Below are 26,319 nucleotides of genomic sequence, written 5' to 3'. Positions count from 1 at the left end.
AGCTCAGTTTTACAATATTGAAAAAAAAGTGCAGCATCGAGTTCACAGTAAATGTTGAACATTATTACTATCAGGTAACTAATCTACACATCGAAAGACAGGAAACTTGTAGGTGGAAAAAACCTTAAAACTTCTCAAGAAGTAAGGTTCCGATTGGCCATAGCTTCATATCAATTCTGTGATCCAAACTAGACAAGAACAGTTTCAGGACTTTATTTACTAATTAGGCGCATAAATTAATTCAATTTTCACTAATGAAAGTTACCATTCATAAAATCCTGTACTCCCAAAATTAAATTTTCCGACCAGAATTTAGTATTGGCAAACGCCCTTATAAAACTTAGTCATTCTTTGATTGTGGATTCAGATAAAATTAAAAGCGGTCAAATGTGCTTGCAAGAATCAGCGACAAGCAGTTCGTATATAATTCGTTTAACCTTTGGGAAAAAAATCTCCACATAAATTTTGAGATATTGCTTAAATATTTCGATTTCAAATATTATCCCAACTTTATATTTGAATTTAAATACGTATGATTATTCAATTTCACGAGTGATTCAAGTTGAGAAAACAATACACTGCTACAACAGTTGGACGCTTAACTAATTACAAAACCATGAATTTTACAATGAACAATATTCTTTTGAAGTGTAATTGAACGACGAACCAAATAAAAGTTGTAGTGGGATCATTCCGTTTGGTGAACTATATATCGGAAAAAAGGGAAATATATGTCCAACGAGTGGAGAACACTGCCCCTCTGTGGAGCGAAGCAGGCCATGTTAACCCTTGCTATATTAAATGCAATGTGGCAATATATTCTTGTACACAATATCAATTTTAATTCACGTTGAGTACAATTGATAACTTTAATATTAGGAAGCACTTCCATTTGAATATTTGCAATGTGCAACCCAGCTATACATTTTTGCTTAAGAGTTCGTAGTCGAGGAAAGAAAGGGTCTGGGACATATCCTGACTTCGGATGTTCTCTGCGCACTGTATAACAGAGTGAACCAGGTGTCTGCAGCCGAAATAAAACGGGAAAACTCGGAAACTTCGAGTATTAATAATTAATTCGGTGTACTGATTTATTAAAAAACAACAACACGTGCACATTTTGGATGCTGCCTTGAAAGTAGGCATTTCCTGCTTTCCTAGCTGTTTCCACAACAACGACAACCCAATGAAGCTGAGGGCGGGAGGGACTAAATCTGCATATTATTGGCACCGGACGCCTTTCATTTAAACGTAAACAAAAGTGCGGAACCGCCTCGGGTACCGTGGGTGAGTAATAAGGAACGAACATTTCAATCCTTCAAAACTCCTGAAAAAAGCCAGCAACGGCTGACAATTACACGCCCGGCGGGGGAAGTTTACTGCTGTTTGAACCCGGAAATGGGAGGGAAATCCTCGCTCTAGGGGCGCAGCCTCTGGAGGCCGGTGTTAGTGATAAGAATTAAACCGCAAAAGGCTTTCATTTTTTAAACAAAAAAAAAATCACTCAAAAAACGGCACCTCTTACCTTCCCGAAGCCAACGCTGCATTTCCCTCGGCGAATTGGATCAGCCGCCGGCCGATTACCATTAATCCACGGCCCCTTAAAAGGTGTCACAGACCACCGCTGCCTTGAATTTTTTTTTGTTCAGAAAATAAACGAGTTACATCTCAGTCCCAGTTATTAAAGCCATTTTCTTATCTTGCCTCTCAAAGGAGGAGGGTGGCAGGACGTTTCAAAATAAATAAAACGCGTTTCAGTAGAAATGGACCATTTCATAAACAGAAGGTGTGCTTTCCGAAAGCTACAATTTACAAAAGGATCTGATTTATTTGAGTCAGGAAGTTGTAAAAACCCTGCCGAGCGTGGGGAAGGGATGCTCAGTTTTTTATTTTGGTGCTGGGTTTGAGGGGGGAGGGGGGGGGAAAGGATACTCCCCTCGCAGTCCGGAGCGTGGTTCCCATGGCAACGGGACGCCCACTGCCGGCGAACTCTCGCGGGAGGACTCGCGAGAGCGGCGGCGGTGTCAATGGCAACGGCACGCGAGCAACTGGCACAAGCCAACGCCGTGATGTCGGAGGAGCAGGAGGACGGCGCTTTCTACCTGCAGCGTATCCTTTGAACAGGGCAGGGTGGTTCACGGCAGCGGAGGAGGAGGAGGAGGAGGAGGAGGGGGGGTCGGGCACAGCAGAGGCGAAACAAAGTTCTTTATTCCTTTGAAAGTGACAACAATAAACCTATGAGCTGCGGTCTGCAACTTGGCTTCCCACTTCAGAGTTTTAGACCCCCGAACCTCGCCCCCAGACAAAAAAGTAATCAAACCAAGTGTGAGATTTCCATAATCTGCTCTTGCGTGAGAGGGGTTGGGTAGCGTGCACCCCGCGCTGAGCGAGGCGCGTGGCGAAACCGTTTTTGCCGTTGTCGATGGAACGCGGATCCGTTGGGGATCGAGCGCGTGGCCCCGAATGAGGCTGGTGCCGGTGCAAACTCCGGGTACGCGTTTTCAGCACCTGGCCTGCATCATTCCAACCAGTAAAACAAACGGCCAGCTTCAAACCATTCTTGCGTTCCCCCGCCCAAACAAAAAAAAATAATGCACCCTCACAGAGCCGGGGTAATCAGCCAGAATCCCGTACTTTTGTTCTAACTCGCCGCTGCCCCTTTTTAACTAGGTGGGTGGTGGGATCCAGGTCGGATTGAGCGGTGCGAGCTGCTGCCATCCCATTCTTGCCTGGGCTGTCCCCACAAACTTGGGACAGTGTGAACAGAAATGGCTGGAGAAACTCAGCGGGTCCTGCAGCATCCGCGGAGAGAAGAGTGTAAAGAACTTTTCGAGTTCAGTGACGATTGCTCAGAACTGAAACCTGCTCAGTTTCTCCGGCGATTTCTGTTCTTATTTGTTTTATCTTAACTGAGAACAACGCACTGCGGAATGGCGTTCTTAAATTAGAGTTGTAGAGGAGTTTTAATTGAGAAGTTAAAAAATTACAAGGTGCTCTGAACTGAGTAGGGAATACGTGTGCTCATTGGTGAAAGCCGGTAAGAGTTAGAAGATACAGTTTTAAAGTGATTGGCAAGTGAGCCAGCAATCAAATGAGGAAAACGTCTATTTTGTCCGAGGAGTGTTTATGATCTGGAATGTAAACCTGCAAAGGATGGTGACAGCTTTCGCCGTGGCTTTCTGAAGAGAATGAACAAATCCTTGAAGAAAACGGGGCTTAACTAGATTGCTGTTGCAGATTCTTACCAAAAGGTGCAAAGGGACGGAAATGTCCCTTGAATTTGTCGCTGTGCTTATAGAGCCGTGGAGGTCTACAGCAAAGAAAATTGTCTTTCGGCTCATCAACTCTTTACTGGTGAAAATAACCACTGAGCTAATCCTATTTTCTGGCACATAACCCACAGTCTTGTATGTCTTGGCACCAGATGTGCACATCTTAATACCCATTTGTTCTTGGGATTTCTGTCTCTACCACCCTTACAGGCAGTAAGTTCCAGATTCCCACCACCATTTGTCACTACATCCCCTTCAAACCTCCTGCCCCCGAGTCATTAAGCTCTCCAACAAGGGGAAAGGTATCTTTCTGTCTATACTCCTCATAGTTTTATACAGCTCAACTATGTTCCTCCTCAAATCTCCTCTAGTCCAAGAAAGCTAAACCCAGTCTACTGAAACTCTCTTCATAACTAAAACTCTCCAGCCCTGGCAATATCCTGGTAAATACCTGCATCCTCTCCAGTGCAACGATACCATGTTTGCAACTAGGGAAATAAGTCATCACGAACATTGCAGTGATAGTATCAGCATTGTGTATTGTAACATGGTAAAATGAGAATACTATTGAAAAAATGGCAATTGTACAAGGACAATTTGTACCACATTTTGAATATACAAAAAAACTGCTGGGAGAACTTGCACCCCAAGGTTCAGGTTGGAATCTAGTAAAGGCTATCCTTTTGAAGGCTATCTTTAATACTTCTTTGTTAGTTTCTTGGATTGTAGATCTTATTGTTACTCCTTCTTGTGTATAAACGTGTTTTCACTTTAATAGCCTAGTTGTTATTAGGAACTCGCCATATAACTACATCTATGCATCACTTTATAATTCTACACTGGAATTTGAACTCCAATTCTCAAGTTCACTCTGCTCCCATTAAAAAAAACTTACATGTTATTATCATATCTGCTATAACTGAAGACATATCCTTGACTCAATCTGTTGACCTGTGCCAATTTCTTGGCTTTTTTGTTAGTGGTAGTTTGCCATTGCCTTCCCCTTACAGATCTTGAGTCTGTCTCAGTAGAATGTGAATTCAACTCACCTTGTTGGTACTGTTCCTATGTGAGAACCAATAAGTTTCTGATTATTTCTTTTTCTTAAATAATTAAATGAAGCCTAGTCTTATTAGACTACCTTTAATATTATCCTTCAGTTCTTTGGAGCAGTGCTGTATTGAAGCAGGACTGCTTGAATAATCTTACTGAAACTTACTAAAAAAAATCAATTGTACAATTCTGAAGCAACTGTGTAGAGTTTAATATTGCAACTGCACGGATCATATGTTCAACTCTGCTTACTCAGTTTACAGTTTTTGACATTCAATATCAGTGTTATTTTCTTAATGTTTAGCAAATGAAAAGTGAGATTGTTGGTTACAATATTCAATGTATGCACAGTACAGAAATTTCATAGATTTCATCACACAAGCAAAATAAAAAGTCCTTCCTATTTAAAATGTGTGTTGACATGACATCCTTGCTCTTCATATTTTCCATAATGGGCAGGTGGTGGTCACATCTCTCATGTGGTAATTCAGATTGGTTTGTGATCAGGAATAGGAATGTAAGACTGCGGGTGAGGCAGATATGGGGTCCCAAGTGGAAGCTTTTGACCAGTCTAAGCTCTTGTAATTATCTAATAGTTCCAAGGTTCTTGTGAATTACATGGCTGAGAGCATGTTCTGCATGAAGGTTGACCACTGTACTGTGGTTCAAAGAGCCACTCAAGTGGGGAAGGCTAAGGAATGTCAGAGTGGTAGGGAACAGTATGGGGATAGATACTATTTGCAGCTGTGAGTGCGAGTTCAGAAGGCTGTTTTGCCTGCCTGGTGCTAGGTATAAGTATATTTTCTCAGCATGGAGAGGAAGGTGGAATAGGAGGGGAAGAACCTAATTGTTGGTTACATTGATATTTAGAACATTGATAGTGTAAGAAACAAACTTAATGAAATTATACGAGACCACCAAAGCTGGAAATAAGACAATTTATTTTACGATCTTGCAAGAAAGGACCCCAATTGCAGGAAGCAATTGAAGTGATGATTATTCAAACTACTACACAGTTATACTTTTGAGCTGTGTGAGGTCACCTCTCCCGACTCCTGCATTACCCAATCTCTCTTAGTACTTTGCCTCTGCCCATCTATGCTCCACGCCCATTGCCCCCTTCCCCAGGATGGCAACCTTTCTCTTTGTAAGTGCTGACACACACATTATTTTGTCGACAGTACATCAAGATCTGGTTTAACATTTTGTATCAATTCTGCTGGTACATTCCATCATCGGACATTTCATTATCTTGTATCATTTTGTATAGCCCAAGTATTTCGGTTATCTCAGCTTTTTGCTGAAAACATAATTTTTAAAAAGAACTTATTTACTATAATAATTATACACCAAAGTTAGTATTTAATTAACCACAATTATACACTGAAAAGTAGAGATACTCTTCCCTAAATACCTGCAGAGTTAATAGTTCTCTTGCTGTACCCCTTTTCTGTATGCTTTTTCTATATCTGAGAATACTACATGAGAAAAGTAATCCTGAGAATACTACATGAGCCATGAGCAACATAATATAGGACAAATAAAGTTAAGGAGTTAAATGTGTGGCTCAAAGATTGATGTGGGAGGAATGGGTTTCAGTTCATGGGGCACTGACTCTACAGTATAGAAGGGAGCTATTCCAGTGGCATGGGTGTCACATACTGGGACCCAGTATTCTGCTAAATTGAATAACTAGGGCTGTAGAGAAGGTTTTGAACTAATTAATAACAATAGTATTTTATTACATGAATTCATGAAAATACAGGAGGACGTGTATAAGTCATCATAAGCTAGCGCCACTTTAATTATATAAATTACGAAAAGAAATAAATCATGCAAAGTTAGGACAAATTTCATATTTTGTTCCATACATGGCTTCTTGATTTTCTAAGTGGCTACAGGACGCCACCACACATTGCGGTCCCTGATGCTGCAACAGCAAGGAGAAAGCATGCTGAAACAACCCCTACTGCCGCTGACTGGATGCAGAACATTGCTTCTACCAAAAGCTGTCCCTGAGGCCACAATACCAAGGAGAAAGGACACAAAGCAATCCCACCATTGTTGACCGGATCCAGAGCATCGCCTCTGTCTAAGCCATCCCATCACTGCTGATACTTCAGCTGCTGTCATAGCCAAGAGACTATCCCAAGTCTTGAGGACCAGGACTCTCTCAACACCCAAGAACCAATTGACCGTCCCAATTAATTCCTGAGGACTGAGAGATCATTCAGTTGAGAGATCATTTACTCTTCCGCCATTGCAGACACTGCCAAAACTTCAGAGGCAAAAAACAGACTGAAATTCATCATTGCTAGAACAGTTGCCCAAGCTGTGACCACTATGGCCACAAGGAATGGACTGGATCAGCCACTGAACAGCTCCCCGTAACCTCTCTCGACCATCGCAGCTGCCGAAACAGGAAAGATGATTTTGATTCAAAAGTTAAATGAAAAAAAGTAACATAAAAGAAGGAAGCAGTCACTCGTAAGAGGGAGTGGATGGGCCTGGAGCTCGAGCACTACCTACCTTGCTGCCTCCACTATCTTGGAAAAATTGAAAAAAAATTAGAGGGGTGGAGGGTTCTGGAGAAAGGAAACATTAGGTTACAAACAAAGGATATGACAGCATTATAGATTTGACTATTTAGATAATTCCCAGAATGGATGGAATGTTCACACTTAAAACCTAGCAGATAAAGTCAAAGCGGGGAGCGATAGCAAAGAAGTAAAATTAATGGTTCTTTACTTAAGTGCACTTTGTATTTGGAATAAAATAAATGAATTAATGGCATAGCTAGAGATGAATAGAGATGAAATGATTTTTGCGGCCATTATAGAGTCATGATTAGAAGAAGATCTAGGCTGAGAGTTGAATATTCAGGATTATCTGTTGTTTTGAAAGGACGGGCATGTAGGAAAATGAGGTGGGATAGCATTGTTAGCATGCGATAATGTAAATGCGATAGCAAGAAATTATCTTAGACTGGCAGGTATAGAATCCGTTTGGGTGAACATAAGGAAAACTAAGGAGACGAAGGCCCTAATAGAAGTAGTCCATAGACCCCTCCCATCTCAGAGTATCTGTAGTGGATAGAGAATTACAACTAAACGTAGGAAAGGCAGTGCATTGATCATGAGTGACTATAGTCTGCATGAAAAATCAAATTGGCAAAAAATGCCATGAGGAACAATTCATAGAATACATTTAGGACAGCTTCCTATAATAATATGTTATGAATCCAAACAGGGATCAGATTATTTTGGATTTGTTAATGTTTAATAATATAAAAGATCCCCTTGGAAGCAGTGACCTCAAAACTGTAAAATTTAGCATTCAATTTTTGAATGAGAATCTTGGGTCAGATACAATTGTGTTAGATGTTAGGAAGGATAATTAAGAATGAGAACGGTGTTGGCTGGAATGGATGTAGAAAGGAGTTTAGTAGAAAAAAACAGTGGATTAACAATCACATATGTTTAAGAGAACGGTTCATGGCTGACAACAAAGATATATCTCAGTGAGGAAGAAGGAACAGATCCAAGCTCTTTAGTCCTGCCACATCCATTTGTGGATACTAATAGACAATTAAACAACTCACTGGAGGACGAGGCTGCACAAAATCTCCATCCTCAATGACAGAGGTGCCCAGCACATTAGTGCAAAAGGCAAGGCTGAAGTATTTGCAGCAATCTACAGCCATAAGTGCCAAGTGGATATCCATCTTGGCCTCCTCCAGTACTCCCCAATGTACAGATACCAGTCTCCAGCCAATTCGATTCATTTCACATGATACCAAGAAACAGTTGGAGACATTGGATACGTCAAAGGCTATGGGCCCTGACAACATTCTGGCAATAGTGCTGAAGAGTTGTGTTCCAGAAGTTGGCTGCTCTCCCTACCCAAGCTGTTCCAGTACAAGAACAACACTGACATTGACCTGACAGTGTGGAAAATTGCCTAAGTATGTCACGTACATTAAAAGCCAATTACCATCCCAACAGCCTACTCTCGATCATCAGTGAAGTGATGGAAGGTGTTATCAACAGTGCTATCAAGCATTGTTCAGCAACAACCTGCTCACTGACGTCCAGTTTGGATTCGACTAGGACCACTCAACTCTTGACCTCATTACAACCTTGGATCAAATATGGACAAAAGATCTGAATTCCAGGGATGAGGTGAGAGTGATACACCAAGGCTGTACTTGACAGTGTGTGGTATCAAGGAGCCCTTGCATTGGAATCAATGGGGGTGAACTGGCAAACCTTCCGCTGGTTGGAGGTGTACCTGGTACAAAGGAAGATGGTTGTGGTGTTTGGAGATCAGTCATCTCAGCTCCAGGAGTTGTTGGAGTTCCTTAGGATGGTGTCCTGGACTCAACCACCTTCAGCTGCTTCATCAATGACTTTCCCTCTATCACATGGTCAGAAGTGGGGATCTTCACCAGTGATTCACAATTTTCAGCACCATTCATGATTACTGAGATACTGAAGCAGTCTGCATGATCTGGACAATATCCAGGCTTGGGCTGACAAATGGCAGGCTGTGACCATCACCAGTAAGAATCAATCTAACCACAGCCTCTTGACATTCAATGATGTTATCATCACTGAATCCCCCACTATCAATATCCTGGAAATTACCATTGACCAGATACTCAACTAGACTCGCCACATAAAGATAGTGGCTACAAGAGCAGGTCAGAGGCTAGCAGTACTATGGCAAATAACCCGCCTCGTGACTCCCCAAAACCTATCCACTATATGAAAGGTACAATTCAGGAGTGTGATCGAATACATCCCACTTGCTGGATGGGCGCAGCTACAACAGCACTCAAGAAGCTTGACACCATGCAAGACAAAGCAGCCTGCTTGATTGGCACCACATTCAAAAGCATCCACTCCCTGCACCAGCAATGTTCAGCAGCATAGTGTACTATTTACAAGATGCATTGCAGAAGTTTACCAAGGATCCTCAGATAGCACCTTTCAAACCCACAGCCACTTCCATCCTTCAGCTTTGACAAAGGGTCAGTTAGACTCGAAACATCAGCTCTTTTGTCTCCTTACAGATACTCCAAGACCTGCTGAGATTTTCCAGCATTTTCTCTTTTGGTTCCATCTAGAAGGACAAGGGCAGCAGATCATAGGAACAGCCACAACCTTCAAGTTCTCCTCCAAGCCACTTACCACCCTGAATTGAGAATATATTGCTGTTCCTTCACTGTTGGTGGGTTTACATCCTGAAATTCCATCCCCAACTGTATTGTGGTTCAACCCATAGCAGGTTGACGGCAGTGCTTCAAGAAGGCAGCTCAACATTACCTTTTCAAAGACAGCTAGGGACAGGCAATATGTGCTGGCCAGCTAGCAATACCCACAGCACAAATAAATGAATTAAAAAATGAAAATGTAAATAAGACATTCTTAAAAGGCTGTTATATTTCACTTATCTTCTTTAATAAAAATGCAACAAATGGAATGGAATTGAAAAGGTTATACCAAACAGCTTACTCACAAATGCAATAAAAAACAATACTTGAGTGTTATTGCTTGAAAGATAAAGTATAAATGGAGAAATGGAGACTACCTCAAATACCAGCAGAAGAGGAATGGGTAGTAATCCATCAGGTGGTAGTGTCACATCTGATTGTCAGAATAACATTTTACAAATGGCTCACAAATTCCAAGTCATTTAGGTATTAGGAAAATCTGAGCTAAAATATTAACATTTTTATTGCCAAAGATTAAAGAAGTGGTCAAATTTTGCCAGACATTCTGAAGTAGTGAAGAAACCTGTACTGTCACCTAAACGCATGCCTTTACTTATGATACCAACATTTGAAGCACCATATAGGTCTTTATGGACTACTGTCCATTACTCCTTGGCTGGTATTTGAGATAGTCTCCATTTCTTCATTCATACCAGGAATGGGAACCAGTATCATGTAAAGATTTCCCGCACGTATGATTTTACAAAAAAAAATGACAAAGTGATTGTGGAAAAATGAATTCCATGTTTTACAAGATTTAGATTACCCAAAGAAAGACAATCAGATCCAAGTTCATATTTTATGTTGTAAGTATTCAAAGAAGTTTTCTTGGTTGAGGAATAAAATTATTTATATCTTCTGCTTATCACCCACAATCTTAAGGTGTATTAAAATATGGCATCAAACTTTGGTGGATATGATTAGACTTTATTGTCAAAAATGACCTAATACTTGAAATAAAGGAATTACTTGTTACTGATTTCCATTAAAGACGCTACATATGAGTCCACAAGATTAAGTCCCTTTGAACAAATATGCAGTCAAGAGGTGGATGACCACTTAATTAAAGAAAAATTGATAAACCGAAGTTCAGTGACTGTGCTTCCAGCTTATGGTTCAAATTTCAGAAAGAAACTGATTAGAGCATAAAGTCATAAGGATGTACAGCACAGCAACAGAGCCCTTGGCCCAACTTGCCCAAGCTGAACAGATAAATCCAGTTCCATTTGTCTACATTTGGCCCATATCCCACTAACCCCTTCCTATTCATATATCCATCCAGATATCTTTCAAATGTTGTAATTGTACCAGTCTCCACCACATCCTCTGGTGGCTCATTCCACATATGCACCACTCTCTGTGTGAAAAGGTTGCCCCTTAGGCCCCTTTTACATCGTTCCCATCTCACCTTAAACCTATTTCATTTAGTTTTGGACATTCCCCCCACCCTCCCCAACCCCACCAAGGAGAAAATATCTTGTGGCAATTTATCCTATCTATGCCCCGCATTATTTTATACATCTCTATAAAGTCACCCCTCAGCCTCTGATGCTCCAGGGAAAATAGCCCCAGACTATTCAGCCTGTCCCTTTATCACAAACCCTCCAATCCTGGTAGCGTCCTTGCAAATTTTTTCTGAGCCCTTTCAATATCCTTCCTATAGCAGGGAGATCAGAAGTGCATGCAATATTCCCAAAATGCCTAACCAATTTCCTATGCATCCGCTGCATGACCTTCCAACTCCCATACTTGATGCATTTACTAATAAAGGCAAGCATGCCAAATGCCTTCAATATGCTGTCCACCTGCCATTCCACTTTCAAGGAACTACGAACCTGAACTCCAAGGTCTCTTTGTTTAGCAACATGCCCCAGGACCTTGCCATTAAATGTGTAAGTCCTGCCCTGATTTGCCTTTCCAAAATGCAGCACCACATACTTATCTAAATTAAACTCTATCTGCCACATTGACCCATCTGATCAAAGTCCTGTTATATCTAAGGTAACTTTTGGAAGTTGTCTGAAAGCATTTCAAAGGTTCTTAACACAACATGAAAACCATAGCACATAAAAAACAGCTGAAGTTTGAAATACAAGATATTTGTGTAGCTCCCTGTCTCTGGGAAGCCATTAAAAGCAAAGTTCACTGAATCTTATTCAAATCAAAAAGAAACCTAATTATGTATATTTATTGTGAGTACTCCAAACAGAAGAAAGAATCACTAAGTGTGCCATGTTAACATATTAAAATGATATTATAACAGGATGATAGGAGAAAAATGTACTTGGTAGTGACAGAATTAAGGAGTGAAATAAAAATATTAGAAAACTTGAAAAATGAAAGGTTAAATGTCTAACAATTAAGTTGGATAATACAGAGGTTCTAACTTCCAGATAATTGTTGAAGTGATTTACAAAGATTATTACAGAATAATAAATCAATTTATGGGAATAGGCTGGGCAAAACAGTTTTGGCAGTTCATAATGTTAATGTAGGGCATGCAACATCCTTTATAGACTTGATCCAGAGAGCTGTAGGTGTAGAAACTGTTGGGCCACAAAGGTTTTGTCTTGATTGCTGCAAAGTTGATGTTGTATTGAAAATAGACTGTCTTCCTATTCCATGCTTGGAGGACTGTATTAAATAAATTAGATACATACTATTCATGAGAAATTATGAGAAGCAATTCAAACTGCCTGTTGATACCAGTGACATTGCTATGGAACTGTTTTATTGGAAATTGACAATATGGAGATCAAATGGCCTGACAGTTAATTTTCAGAAACTGGAGACTTATCAATAAAATGCATTCAACAATTGAGGAGGAGATATTGAATCTTGAATAGATTCTACATCATTTTGAAATAACCATCACCAACAATGTGGAAAGTACAATTGTTTTTATGGATCACAATCCTTTGATTTTATTCAAATAACTTAAGGACAAGAACTTAATGATTATTTTGGTGGAGTTTAATTCTCTAAATGTATAATTTGAAAGCCATTCATGTGCTTTGAAAAGAAAATAATAGAGCAGATGCTTTATCAGAAGCACTTATGAAAGACAACAAGTGCTATGATGCTCATGAGCTTATACAAAATGTAGTCACTGTGTAACTTGTTGCATCAATAATGTAAATAATAGATTAATGTAAACTATTCGTGTGATATAGAGTTTGAATAATTCTTAATGGGTAACAAAAATACCTCTTAAAAATACATTTTTCATTCATCTTTTGATGGGGCTGTTTATGATGTGATGTATATATTCTACATTTATTTCGTTTCATTTGTTTTAGAGTTTGGATTTTGGACTAGTGGCATGTGGATTTTGATCTATGTGTATATGAGGAGATTTAATGGTTAACTGCCAATATTTCTGGAGGTATTTTTTAAAACAGAAGTGTGAGAGAAGAAGTCCCTGAAGTGAAAATAGGAATTTGTGTTGTGAGGTTTTATGAACAAACATGGTAAATGTTGAGGAGCATTAGTTGGATATCTGTTTAGGAAGGTCAGAATTTTTAAAAATTTCTCAAGTTCTAGTTGCAATTAAGTTTTTCTAGAGATAAGATTAACTCAGGGATCTATGTACATGGACTCCAAGATCCCTCTGGACATCCACACTACGAAGAATCTTTCCATCGACCCAGTACTCTGCCTTCCTGTTATTCTTCCCAAAGTGCATCACCTAACATTTAGCTGTATTGAGCTCCATTTGCCACCTCTCAGCCTAATTCTGCAGTTTATCCAAGTCCCCTGCAACCTGTAACATTCTTCCACACTGTCCACTACTCCACCAACTTTAGTGTCATCTGCAAATTTACTAATCCATCCAACTACGCCTGCGTCTCAGTCATTTATAAAAATGACAAACAACAGTGGTCCCAAAACAGATCCTTGTGGAACACCACTAGTAACTGGACTCCACCACTGGTTGCCTTCTTTCAGAAAGCCACTTTCTAATCCCAACTGCTAAGTCACCCTCAATTCCATGCCTCTGCATTTTCTCCAACAGCCTACCACCTGGAACCTTATCAAAGGCTTTACTGAAGTCCATGTATACCATGTCAACTGCCCTACCCTGGTCACCTTCTCAAAAAAACTGTGTGGTTTGTGAGTCGTGACCTGCCCTTGACGAAACCATGTTGACTATCTGAAATCCTGATTTTGACTTGTCCTGTAATAATGGGTAAAAACAATGACTGCAGATGCTGGAAACCAGATTCTGGGTTAGTGGTGCTGGAAGAGCACAGCGTTTCAGGCAGCATCCAAGGAGCAATAAAATCGACGTTTCGGGCAAAAGCCCTTCATCAAGAATCCTGATGAAGGGCTTTTGCCCGAAACGTCGATTTTACTGCTCCTCGGATGCTGCCTGAACTGCTGTGCTCTTCCAGCATCACTAACCCTTGTCCTGTAATAATGTCAACTGGGATTTTAACAATTGCAGTAATTTTAGCTATAGTTTTGCTTTGGCGATACCCATGTATTGAAGTGTGGATGTGTTGTTACCATTTTGTCAACTCTTTCTATCATCCAGTTTCCAAAGTAATCACATGTGTTGCCTTTACTGACGTTTGCGGTCCTGACAATTTTTGCAGAATGGCTCTACTGTCCAGACTAGGAATAGTAATTTATTATCTCTATAAATTATGTTGATCTCTAGTTAAAATTAATAAAGTTATGCAAGTGTTAATTTGATGCAGTTGTATCCTGCTTAACTTAACTGCACTACAGAGGTTACCATTACAGAAGACAGTGAAGGAGACTACCAGTATGAAGAGGTACAGTATGTTTTTGTTTATTTCAAATCAAACCTTTCTAACCATATTATATTTTTTCACTTCTTGTAAATGGGCATTCACAATACATAGTCAAAATTGGAGTGGTGCTGATAAAGCACAGCAGGTCAGGCAGCATCCGGGGAGCAGGAAAATCAAGCATCTCCAGCACCCACAGACCTCTCTTTCGCCTATTCACAACACACATTCTTACTCTTCAGGATCTTGACGTTTGAATGGAAGAGTCATCTAGTGGAAGAGGCAACTCCACATTATGAAATGCTGGCTTGTAAAAATTATCCAAAGCTATTCTGGAACTCTTTTATTTCCCCCTGAAATACTTCTACTCTGATAGTAACTTAGAAATGGTTCTATCTCACGTGTTATTGACTATTTGACATTGTTATGAAATTTGGCATGTTGTTTGCATAACTAACTTTCTGTAGTGTTTTTACAAATATTCATTATACTTTAGCTGTTGTTCTTTTAGCATGTTCTATCAGCATGCTAGAATTTCAAATTTGTTTGAGAGCACGAAACATGAGTCTTACATTAATGTTCTGGAGTTAAACAAAGGTAATTGGATAAGCATGAAGACAGATTTGGCTGTGGTGGACTGGACATGAAGACTAGATTAGATTACTTACAGTGTGGAAACAGGCCCTTCGGCCCAACAAGTCCACACCGACCTGCCGAAGCGCAACCCACCCACACCCCTACATTTACCCCTCACCTAACACTACGGGCAATTTAGCATGGCCAATTCACCTGACCTGCAGGTCTTTGGACTGTGGGAGGAAACCGGAGTACCCAGAGGAAACCCACGCAGACACGGGGAGAACATGCAAACTCCACACAGTCAGTCGCCTGAGTCGGGAATTGAACCCGGGTCTCAGGTGCTGTGAGGCAGCAGTGCTAACCACTGTGCCCACCGTGCCGCCTACTAAAAAGTAGGAAAGTTGATGAACAGTAACAGATGTTTAAGGAGATATCCAATTTCTCCCAACTAATGTATATTCCAGAGAAGAAGACACTGGTAGAATAAGTAACAATGGCTGAGCAAGGAAGTTTAGGATAATATGAAAGCAAAAACAAAACATGTCACTTTGCAAAGGCTGATGGCAAGATGGAAGATTGGGAAAATTTTAAAGATCAATGATGGATTTCCCAAAAAAAGTAATAAAAATAGTAAAGAAATTATGAAAGCAAACTAGCAAAATAGCAAACATTTCTATGTTTATAAAAGGAAAGAAAGTAGCTAAACTGAATGTTTTTTCTTTGAAGATGAGACTGGGGAGTTAGTAGTGGGGAACATAAACGGTGGAAAAGCAAAATAAATATTTTGCTTCAGTTTTCACAGTAGAGAATAATAATATCATCCCAATAGTAACAAATGCAGAAATTATAGAAAAAGAGGAGCATGGAACACTCGTCATCATTAGTCTATCAGTACTGTGCAAACTATTGGAATTAAAAGCTTCAAGGGACTGATGGCCTACATCAGGGATAGCATAAAAGCAAAAGAGAAAGCATATAATGTGGGGAAGGGTAGTGGGAAACCAGAGGATTGGGAAGCTTACAAAGACCAACAGGGGGCAATACAAAAAAGAAATAAAGAGGGAAAAGATTAAATAGGAGGTTAAGCTAGCCATTAATTTAAAGGAAGACTGTAAGAGTTTCTTTATAAATATAAAGGGCAAAAGAAAGATTTGGACAGGTTAGGAGAGTGGGCAAAGAAGGAACAAATGGGGTACAACATCTGAAAGTCAGTGCTCATGCACTTTGGTAGGAAGAATAGAGGTATGGATTATTTTCTAAATGGTGGGAAACTTCAGAAGTCTGAAGTCCAAAGAGACTAGGGAGTTCTAGTCCAGGATTTTCTCAAGGTAAACTTGCAGGTTGAGTCATTAGTTAGAGATGAAAATGTGTTGCTGGAAAAGAGCAGCAGGTCAGGCAGCATCCAAGGAGCAGGAGAGTTGACGTTTCGGGCATGAGCCTTCTTCAAGAATGAGGAAAGTGTGTCCAGCAGGCTAAGATAAAAGGTAGGGAGGAGGGACTTGGGGGACGGGCGTTGGAAGTGCGATAGGTGGAAGGAAGTCAGGGTGAGGGTGATAAGCCGGAGTGGGGGTGGGGGCGGAGAGGTCAGGAAGAAGATTGCAGGTTAGGAGGGCGGTGCTGAGTTCGAGGGATTAGACTGAGACAAGGTGGGGGGAGGGGAAATGAGGAAACTGAAGAAATCTGAGTTCATGCCTTGTGGTTGGAGGGTTCCTAGGCGGAAGATGAGGCGCTCTTCCTCCAGCCATCATGTTGCTATGGTCTGGCGATGGAGGAGTCCAAGGACCTGCATGTCCTTGGTGGAGTGGGAGGGGGAGTTGAAGTGTTGAGCCACGGGGTGGTTGGGTTGGTTGGTTCGAGTGTCCCAGAGGTGTTCTCTGAAATGTTTCGCAAGTAGGCTGCAATTTCCCCCCAGCTGTGATCGACGATGCCCTCCACCACTTCTCCTCCACTTCCCACTCCTCCGCCCTTAAGCCCCGCCCCTCCAATCGCCACCAGGACAGAACCCCACTGGTCCTCACCTACCACCCCACCAACCTCCATATACATCATATTATCTGTCTTCATTTCTGTCACCTCCAAACGGACCCCACCACCAGAGATATATTTCCCTCCCCTCCCCTATCACCGTTCCAAAAAGACCACTCCCTCCGTGACTCCCTAGTCAGGTCCACACCCCCCACCAACCCAACCTCCACTTCCGGCACCTTCCCCTGCAACCGCAAGAAATGCAAAACTTGCGCCCATACCTCCCCCCTTACTTCCCTCCAAGGCCCCAAGGGATCCTTCTATATCCACCATAAATTCACCTGCACTTCCACACACATCATTTACTGCATCCGCTGCACCCGATGTGGCCTCCTCTGTATTGGGGAGAGAGGCCGCCTACTTGCGGAACGTTTCAGAGAACACCTGAGGCTTCTTCTGAGGCTCTGTTAGGCTCTAGTCAGACCACATTTGGTGTATTATGCACAGTTTTGGGCCCTATATCTCAGGAAGGATGTACTGTCCCGGAGCGTGTTCAGAGGACGTTCACAAGAATAATCCCAGGAATATGAGTAATGTTTGAGGACTCTGGTCTATATTCAATGCAGTTTAGAAGGATGGAGGGGAGGGGGATTTTATTGAAGCATACAGAATACTGAATGGCCCGGACAGAGTAGATGTTGGAAAGATGTTTCCATTGGTAGGAGAGACTAGGACCTGAGGGCACAGCCTTAGGGTAAAGGGAAGACCTTTGAGAACTGACTAAAGGAGAAACTTCTTCAGCCAGAGGGTGATGAATCTATGGAATTCATTGCCACAGAAGCCAGGTTATTGAGTATATTTAAGACTGAGATAGATAAGTCCTAAGTATCAAAGAGATCACAGATTACGAGGAAAAAGTGGGAGAATGGTGTTGAGAAACTTAACAGCCATGATTGAATTGCAGAGTAAACTCAATGGGCTGAATAATCTAATTCCTGTTTCTATTTCTTATGGTCTTATCCTAGAGTCTTGATGGAAGTGATAGCAGAAATAGTGGATCTAGTTGTTTTAAAATGCCAGAATTCTTTGGCTTCTGGATATGTACAAATAAATCTTAAAAATAGTAATACAATGTCCTTTGTCAAAAAGGGAAAGAGACAGATGCTATGAAAATATAGACCAATTAACTTAATGTTGGTCATTGTGAACTTGTTCAAATCCATTATTCAGGAAGTAATAACAGGATATTTGGGAAGTTGAAATACAATCCATCAGAATCAGCATGGTTACATGAAGGGTAAATTGTGTTTGACTTGCATTGAGTCTGCTTGAGTTCTCAAAGTTGCTATAAGCAATGTGAATACTGGGGTTCTTGTAGATGCAATATATGTGGATTTCTGAAGGCATTTGAAAGCTTTCTCACAAAAGGATAATACACATGGTAAGATTACATGGGGTTAGGGATAATATATTAGTTTAGATAAAGGATTAACTAATTGACAGAAAGGAGGAGTTGGAATAAACTTGCAGGTTGAGTCAGTAGTTAGGAAGGCAAATGCAATGATGGTAAAGTAGGGGCAAAGTCAGCATGATTTAACTAGGGGGGTGCCACTATGATCAGTTCTCAGGCCCCAGTTATTTACGATTTATGTTAATGACTTTGCAGGGATAGAAGGCACAATAGCTAAATTTGCAGAAGACATGAAACTAAGTGGGAAAGTAAGTTCCGATAATGGTATAAAAATTTACAAGGTGAATAGACTAAAATTTGGCAGATGGAATTTCATGAGGACAAGTGTAAAGTTATTCATTTTGATCAAAAGAATAGAAACCCAACTTAGTAACGAAATAGAAAGAAACTGCAAAGTGCTTTGATGTAGAGGGATTTGGGAATGCTCGTACATGAATCATGGAAAACTAGTATGCAGTTACAGCAGGTAATAAGAAAGGCAAATAGAATCATGATGAAGGGTTATGCCTGAACATCGACTCTCTTGCTCCTCAGGTGCTGCCTGACCTGCTGTGCCTTTTCCAGCACCACACTTTATTGACTCTGAATCTCCAGCATCTGCAGTCCTCACTATCTCCTAGTTGAGGCAAATGGGATTTGCAATTTATTGCGAAAGGAATAGAATACAAAAGTAGGGAGGTGTTGCTGCAATTGTATAAGGCATGAATGCACCTGGAATATTGTGCTCATTTTTGGTTCTCTTAACTGAGGAGAGATGGAGTTGCAGAAGCAGTTTGGAGGAATTTTACCAGATTAACTCCAGCGATGAAGGGTTTGTCTTGTGAAGAGAAATTGAGCAGTTTAGACCGATAGTCTCTGTGGTTTAGAAGAACATGAGGTGATTTATTTGAAGCATATAAAGTATTGACAAAATTGATGCAGAGTGGATGTTCCTCTTGTAGGGGGGATCTAGAACTAGAATCTGAATTTCAAACAGAACTGAGGAGGAATGACTTTTGCCAAAGGGCCACAAACCTGTGGCAATCATTACCTCATAGTGTGGTGGATGCTGTGACGTTGGGATGGTTCTGGCAGTGATGTTCTATTGAGAATTGTTTCATGTATGTAAATATAATGCGAGGGGTTAGCTGTCCAAATTAGCAGCTTCTGGTTGATGCTCTATTTCACATTCTAGCTAGTTGATTGTAGAAGTATTTGTTTTATGTGCAACTAGACGGCGGCACGGTGGCACAGTGGTTAGCACTGCTGCCTCACAGCGCCTGAGACCCGGGTTCAATTCCCACCTCAGGCGACTGACTGTGTGGAGTTTGCACGTTCTCCCCGTGTCAGCGTGGGTTTCCTCCGGGTGCTCCGGTTTCCTCCCACAGTTCAAAGATGTGCGGGTCAGGTGAATTGGCCATGCTAAATTGCCCGTAGTGTTAGGTAAGGGGTAAATGTAAGGGAATGGGTGGGTTTCGCTTCGGCGGGTCGGTGTGGACTTGTTGGGCCGAAGGGCCTGTTTCCACACTGTAAGTCTAATCTAATCTAATCTAGACCTCCCATTATACCACGAATCCTACCAATTAATGCTGTACTTCGGGAAATGTACCTACGATCTACTTTTCTCAGTCATGATTTGAAATGGAGCAAAACTGCCTACTTGTGTATAGGTAGTGATAAAAGTCAAACCTTAGTTACTATAGGCTGTTAACCACAATTTGAATGAAAGTCAAGTAATTAACTTGGAATTGGATTGAGAAAATAGCTTTTGTCTGGATCTTCTAAATTTTGTTAAGGAAGTGGGATGTTTTACAAGAAGTCACCATTACTTATCAGTTTTCTAATTAAGTTTTTATTCAAATAAATTGAAAATCCCAAACTCTAGACCAGATTAACCTGTTGCTAGTTGTCCATTGACATCCAAATTGTAATGATCAAACTATTACTGACTTGTACTGAAGGTAGCCATAGAACATATTTTTACATAAAGGAAAAGACTATAGCTTAATAGTGGCAGATGGATGATCCATTGTATTACTAAATTTGTTTTTCTTGCTGAAATCTCTCCATGCCTGCCTTCCTTATTTGGAATGTGTTTTTTGCTGAAAAAATGCTGTTTACATTCTTTTGAGTTATTAAAGTTAATTAAATTTACTAAGAGATTTGATTGGGCACCATTATGGCAAGTATTGATTTGGAATTATTTACTTTCCGGTGAAATTGTAGTTATGGTTCTGAGTTTTTTCTTTCACATAATTTACTCAAATGAGTGAAGATACAAAAAGTATGCTGCAGTACCCGAGAGCTATCGAGTACAGTAGTTGGTGCTTCAACACAAATGTAATCTCTCTTAGGAAACAAAAACTTAACACTCCACAAGACTGTGTTTACTGATTCTTACAGCTTATAATGCTGCCATGTTATGGAAATAAAGTGTAGATAGAACAAAATGCATTGGTCTTGATAACATGGGAAGGGAACAGGATATGGCTGGGAAATATAAAAGGATTTCCTATTGTTTTGATTTTTATTACTGGCCATGGGCAAATAGATTATGGAGATAGTTGACCACTAGCTGGGCAGGTATTCTGACAGCAAAGTAGAAGTGAGATGAACTTGCAACTATAGGGAGTAGTTGGAACTGGAAAGTGAGGTAGAGAGTATTTGGACATGAGAAGTCATACATCATTGCCAAATGTTTTAGGATGTGATGTAGTTCAGTGGTAGTGTCCTACTTTGGAGACAGAAGATCTGTGTTCAAGACTCACTTCAGGATATGGTGGCCATGGAGATGTATCATGCCTGTACTAATTAAAGTTCTTATTCCTCAGCCACATGGAGGAGATGGTTGAGGAGGATCTTGGCAATGACTTTTCCAATGGCCAACAGCAGGAGGAGATTAGAGTCGAGAGTGTGGTGCTGGAAAAGCACAGCAGGTCAGACAGCATCCGAGGAGCAGGAGAATCAACATTTAAGGCATAAGCCCTTCATCAGGAATGAGGCTTGTGGGCCGGGGGTTGAGAGATAAATGGAGAGGGTGTGTGGCTGGGTGGAAGGTAGCTGAGGATGCAATAGGTAGATGAAGGTGGGGAAAAGTTGATAGGTCGGAGAAAAGGATGGAGTGGATAGATGAGAAGGGCGATGGACAGGTCAAGAGGGCAGTGCCAAGTTGGAGACTTGGGACTGGGATAAGGTGGGGTAAGGGAAATGAGGAAACTGGTGAAATCCACATTAATCTTGTGTGGTTGCTGGGTGCGAAGGCAGATGATGAGGCATTCTTCCACCAGGCGTTGAATGGTTAGGGTTTGGGATGGAGAAGGCCCAAGACTTGTATGTCCTTCGTGGATTGGGAGGGAGAGTTGAATTGTTCAGCCATGGGGCGGTGAAGTTTGTGGGTGTGGGTGTCTCAGAGACATTGTCTAAAATGATCCGCAAGTTGGCGTCCTGTCTCCCCGATATAGAGGAGACCACATCGGGTGTAACAGATGCAGTCAATGACATTTGTGGAGGTAAATTTCTGTTGGATGTGAAAGGATCCTTTTGTGGCCATGGACGGAGGTGAGGCGCTAGGTGTGGACGCAGGTTCTGCACTTCGTGCGGTGGCAGAAAGGTTGCTCTTCCTGTGGTGGCAGGAGAAGGTTGCACCTTACTTTCTCTTAGCAGGAGGAAATTCCCTGGGGTAGTTACCATAGTCAGGCCTGTTGCCTTTTTTAAAAATCCTCATGACTGTGGCATCTCACAACTCTCTCAAGATGCTTTCCTCCTTCCAGATAAGGCAGAAAATAGTGTGGAGCTGCATCAAGACCTCTTTGCTCTGCACTTCAATGCCTCAGTGGGGATGCTGTCCACTCCAGCAGCCATGTTGTTCTTCAGCTGGTGGATAGCCTGTTTCGTGCAGGCTGCAGTGTTGCTGAGCTCGCAGAGTACAGTGTGCTGTAGGATGTGGGCTCAAGAAAGATTGGTAACTGAGCCCTGGTTGTGGGGGTCTCTGAAGTGCTCCCCCAGCATTGTTTGTTGGCTTCCTTGTCTTTGATAAGTGTCACTCTGTCCTTATCCAACAGTGGAATGGGACTTTGGGTGTTTGGTCAGTTAGTGCCTTCCAGTGCTTTCCCCACCCAGATTCACTTGAGAATATAATTTTACAAAAAAAAAGTCTGGGATTTACATATGAAAGAACTGAAACCAACATGGTCATTCTCAAAGATGGGCGACTTAACAAACAATCTACATCTTTTTCAATTTATAATTTCAGTTGCACCACACTGTACACTTTTGCTATAAATTCTGTGTCTTACGATCTTATACTCTACAACCACCTGATGAAGGAGCAGCACTCTGAAATCTAGTGCTTCCACATAAATCTGTTGGACTATAACTTGGTGTTGTGTGATTTTTAACTTTGTACACCCCAGTTCAACACCAGCACCTCCAAATCATTTCTCCACCCACCAGTTGTCCTTTATGTCACGATTTCGTTGTTGGACCTTGGCTTTCAGTCGTCTGGAGGCCTGCATTTTCTCTTTTGAATGTAGTTGTTGTTTAATGCTCAGAAATGATATGTGCATCAGTTCTTCGATCTCTTGATCATTCTCATTAAACCAGTCTTGGTGTTTCCTGAGTCTGACTGAATTTTTGCAGGCATTGAGGGCCGGACCAGAAGCTGTTGGAATCCTGCGACTCAGTGTTGCTGAAGGTCAATAAGTTTGTGGAGAAGAGCTGGTTATATGAGGTTATCTTTATTGGTTTTTGCGTGCCTCAATGTTGAATTCCTTGTGGCATTGCTTCTGTTGGCTCCTCTACTGCACTGCTATATTTATGTTGATCGTGGCTTAGATCAGGCGATGATCCACCTGGCAGTTGTTGGCTCCTGTCATGATGCTGGTGATTTTAATGTTTTTCTGTTCCCTTGCTCCAACAATGACGTAGTTTTTGGAGTGTGGGAGCTGCCATGTTGTCTTGTATTTGTCCTTTTGGCAGAACAATGTTTTGGTGATGAATTTGTGTTCGTGACATTTGACCAGGAGAAGAGTGCCATTAAAGTTTTGCTTCCCTACTCGTCTTTCCTGAATACATCACCCCAAAGATCTACCCTTTTGCTGACTCTCGCATTGAAATCATTTAGGACGATTAGTTTGTCTGTTGCAGGGACCTGTGGGAGAGATTGGTCAAAGCTCGAGTAGAATTTCTCCTTGTCCTCAGTTGCTGCATCAAGCATTGCTGCACGTGTACCGAATACCGTGACATTCTGATTCTGAGCAAGAGTCAGAACGTCATGCGGCGGGGGAATTTTTGAGTTGGTCCACCAGTTCGTTTTTGAGAGCAAAACTCACTCCATGGATGTGACACTCTTTTGCAGCCTTGCCTTTTGAACTGTCCTTCCCCTACCCACCAGGTAGGGGTTGGCAATGTCAATATCATAGTGCCTGAGTTCCTGGGCAATGACGGCAGTGTGGCGTTCCAGTCTGTTACTGGCCAAACTGCCCAGAATGGTCCCGATGTTCCAGGTCCCAAACTTCATCCTGAGGGAGTGAATTCTTCTGCGAGAATTCTTTCAATGCTTGGAAACTGTGGCACATTGGCTAAGCAGCACAAGATCTTAGTCCACCGGTGAGAGGAGTACAAGCAAACTGGAGACCAGACACTACTGTTTGGCTTTAGATTGCCTGCAGTAGAGTGTAGAAAAACAATTGCACTTCCCGCTATTACAGTGCAAGGTCTGAGGTGAGGAGAGTGGGAAGAGGGGGAGAGGACAAGAAAGACAGGGCAGCTCCAGCCATTGTGCCTATGGAATGCTGGTGGTCAGTGTGTTATTGTAAAATTACTCGAATGGAGGGTTGTGAAATCATGGAACTGGGGGTGGGGAGCCCGGGGTGGGGGGAAGCTTGGCTGGAAGGAGTTTATATAAATATATATAATATTTATAAATATAAAATACCGCAGTAGGAACTACAGGCTCAGAGCCTGAGCTCTTGGCGGCAGCTGTGAAGACAGACATACCAGCATCAGCGTCCTTAACCAGGTCAATATCCCCAGCATTGAGGCACTGACCATCCTTGATTGGCTGTAATGTATTGGGCATGTCATCAGCATAACCAATACGAGACTCCCAAAGCAGGCGCTTTACTTTCTCTAGCAGCAGGTGAGCCCAAGGTGGGCAGAGGAAACGCTTCAGGTATGCCTTCAAGATCTCACTGGTGAAGTGCAGCATTCCCACTGACATCTGGGGATTATTGGTCCATGACACTTCAAAGAGGAAGAGGAACATCCGGAAAGGTGTTGAGGACCTTGTACTAGCTGTTGTGGAAAAAGCAGAAGCCAGAAGAAAACAGCATAAGGATTATGCTGCCACATCAACATCTTACCCACCCCTTCTCATGACCAAGTGTGGCAGAGTCTGTGGAAGCTGCATTGGACTGAACACCTGTGCACTAACCTTGAGAATAGAAGCAAGTCATCCTCATTTGTGAGGGACCACCGATAATGATGGAAGTTCTTATTGCATGCTCAGATGTAACTAAACAGGCCACCATTAACATTAAACCGTGTCGGGTTGTAGATGATATTCAAAATTAATTTATTTTAGTTACTCATCTGCCCCAACTCATTTGTCTTTGTGTTTTAAAGTTCTCTGAGCATCTTTGTAAATTTTTCATTCACAGAGCAACTTTAAACAAAGGCAGTAATCAATATTCTTTCTCTACTTGAATGAATGATTTTATTGTCGCATAAATCTATGAAGATACAGTGAAATGTGTATTGTCCCCACTATCTGGCACCATTTTGAGTTACGAAAAGAATAAGATGCGTCACAGCGGGAAAGTGAAAAGGTAAACAGGACTTAGTGATAGGAGATTTGATAGTTAGGTGGACAGATAGAAGATTCCATGGCTGCAAACAGGAATCCAGGATGGTGTGTTGCCTCCCAGGTGCCAGGGTCCAGGATGTCTCAAAGAGGCTGCAGAATGTTCTCAAGGGGGAAGATGAGCAGCCAGAAGTCATTGGACATGTTAGCACAAATAACATAAATGGAAATAGGGATGAGGTCCTGCAGAGTGATTATAGAGAGTTAGGAAAAAAGTTAAAAACCAGGACCTCGTTTGTGATAAGCTCCAGATTACTTCCAGTGCCACCTGCTAGTGAGGGGAACAGAAAGAAATGGCAGATGAATGCATGGCTAGAGAATTGGTGCAGGGGGCAGGGATTCAGAGTTTCAGATCATTGGGATCTTTTCTGGGCAGAGATGACCTGTTCAAGATAGACAGGTTGCACTTAAACTGGAGGTGGACCAACATCTAGATGGCCAAGTTTGCTAGTGCAGCATGGGAGGATTTAAACTAGATTAGCGGGGGGTAGGATCCTCAACACAAAGGAAACAAATACGATTCTCGTATGAGGTACAGTAATCAGAAATAATAAGTTGCAGAAACCGGTCAGGCTGGAACACAAGGAGCAAGGAATGTCTGTTGGATTAAATTGTATTTATTTCAATGCAAGAGGGCTGACAGGTAAGGCTGATGAACTCAGGGCGAGGATAAATACATGGAACTGAAATATTATAGCCATTACAGAAACATGGGTAAGGGAGTGACAGGGTTGGCAGCTTGACGTACCAGGGCATACCTGCTTTAGGTGAGACAGGTGGTGGAAAGAGGAGGGGTAGAGTTGCATTTTTGATTAAGGCAATTATCATAGCAGTAGTCAGAGATGAAATAACTGAAGAATTATCCAGTGAGGCTTTGTGAGTGGCCTTAAGAAATAAGAAGTGGATAGTGATGTTATTGGGGTTCTACTATCGGTCCCAAATAGTCAACGGGAACAAATATACTGGAAGGTTGGGAGATTGCAGGTGTAATAGGGTTGTCATAGTAGGGGATTTTAATTTTTCTAACATAGACTGGGATTGCCAGATCATTAAGGGTTTCAATGGGGTGGAATTTGTTAAGTGCATTCAGCAAAGTTTCCTCAAGC

At 41.6% G+C, this 26,319-nt stretch overlaps 1 protein-coding gene and 1 long non-coding RNA gene across 2 annotated transcripts in view; one reads left to right on the top strand and one right to left on the bottom strand.

The window, feature by feature from the left end:
- Positions 1 to 1,848, bottom strand: part of LOC132817595 (uncharacterized) — a 41,671-nt gene extending 39,823 nt beyond the window's left edge. Inside the window, exon 1 of the long non-coding RNA XR_009644898.1 lies at positions 1,526 to 1,848. This is a non-coding gene — a long non-coding RNA (uncharacterized LOC132817595). The remainder of the gene's footprint in view (positions 1 to 1,525) is intronic.
- A 180-nt stretch (positions 1,849 to 2,028) lies between these two features.
- Positions 2,029 to 26,319, top strand: part of LOC132817667 (sperm-associated antigen 16 protein) — a 1,000,178-nt gene continuing 975,887 nt past the window's right edge. The window contains exons 1-2 of the mRNA XM_060828166.1: positions 2,029 to 2,109; positions 14,335 to 14,381. Coding sequence (XP_060684149.1) covers positions 2,070 to 2,109; positions 14,335 to 14,381 — 87 coding nt within the window. The 5' untranslated portion in view covers positions 2,029 to 2,069. The remainder of the gene's footprint in view (positions 2,110 to 14,334; positions 14,382 to 26,319) is intronic.

The sequence above is a fragment of the Hemiscyllium ocellatum genome, chromosome 7 (assembly GCF_020745735.1).
Source record: "Hemiscyllium ocellatum isolate sHemOce1 chromosome 7, sHemOce1.pat.X.cur, whole genome shotgun sequence".
Taxonomy (NCBI): domain Eukaryota; kingdom Metazoa; phylum Chordata; class Chondrichthyes; order Orectolobiformes; family Hemiscylliidae; genus Hemiscyllium; species Hemiscyllium ocellatum.
Note: the sequence above shows the minus strand (reverse complement) of the source record. Positions and strands in the feature narration are given on the sequence as shown.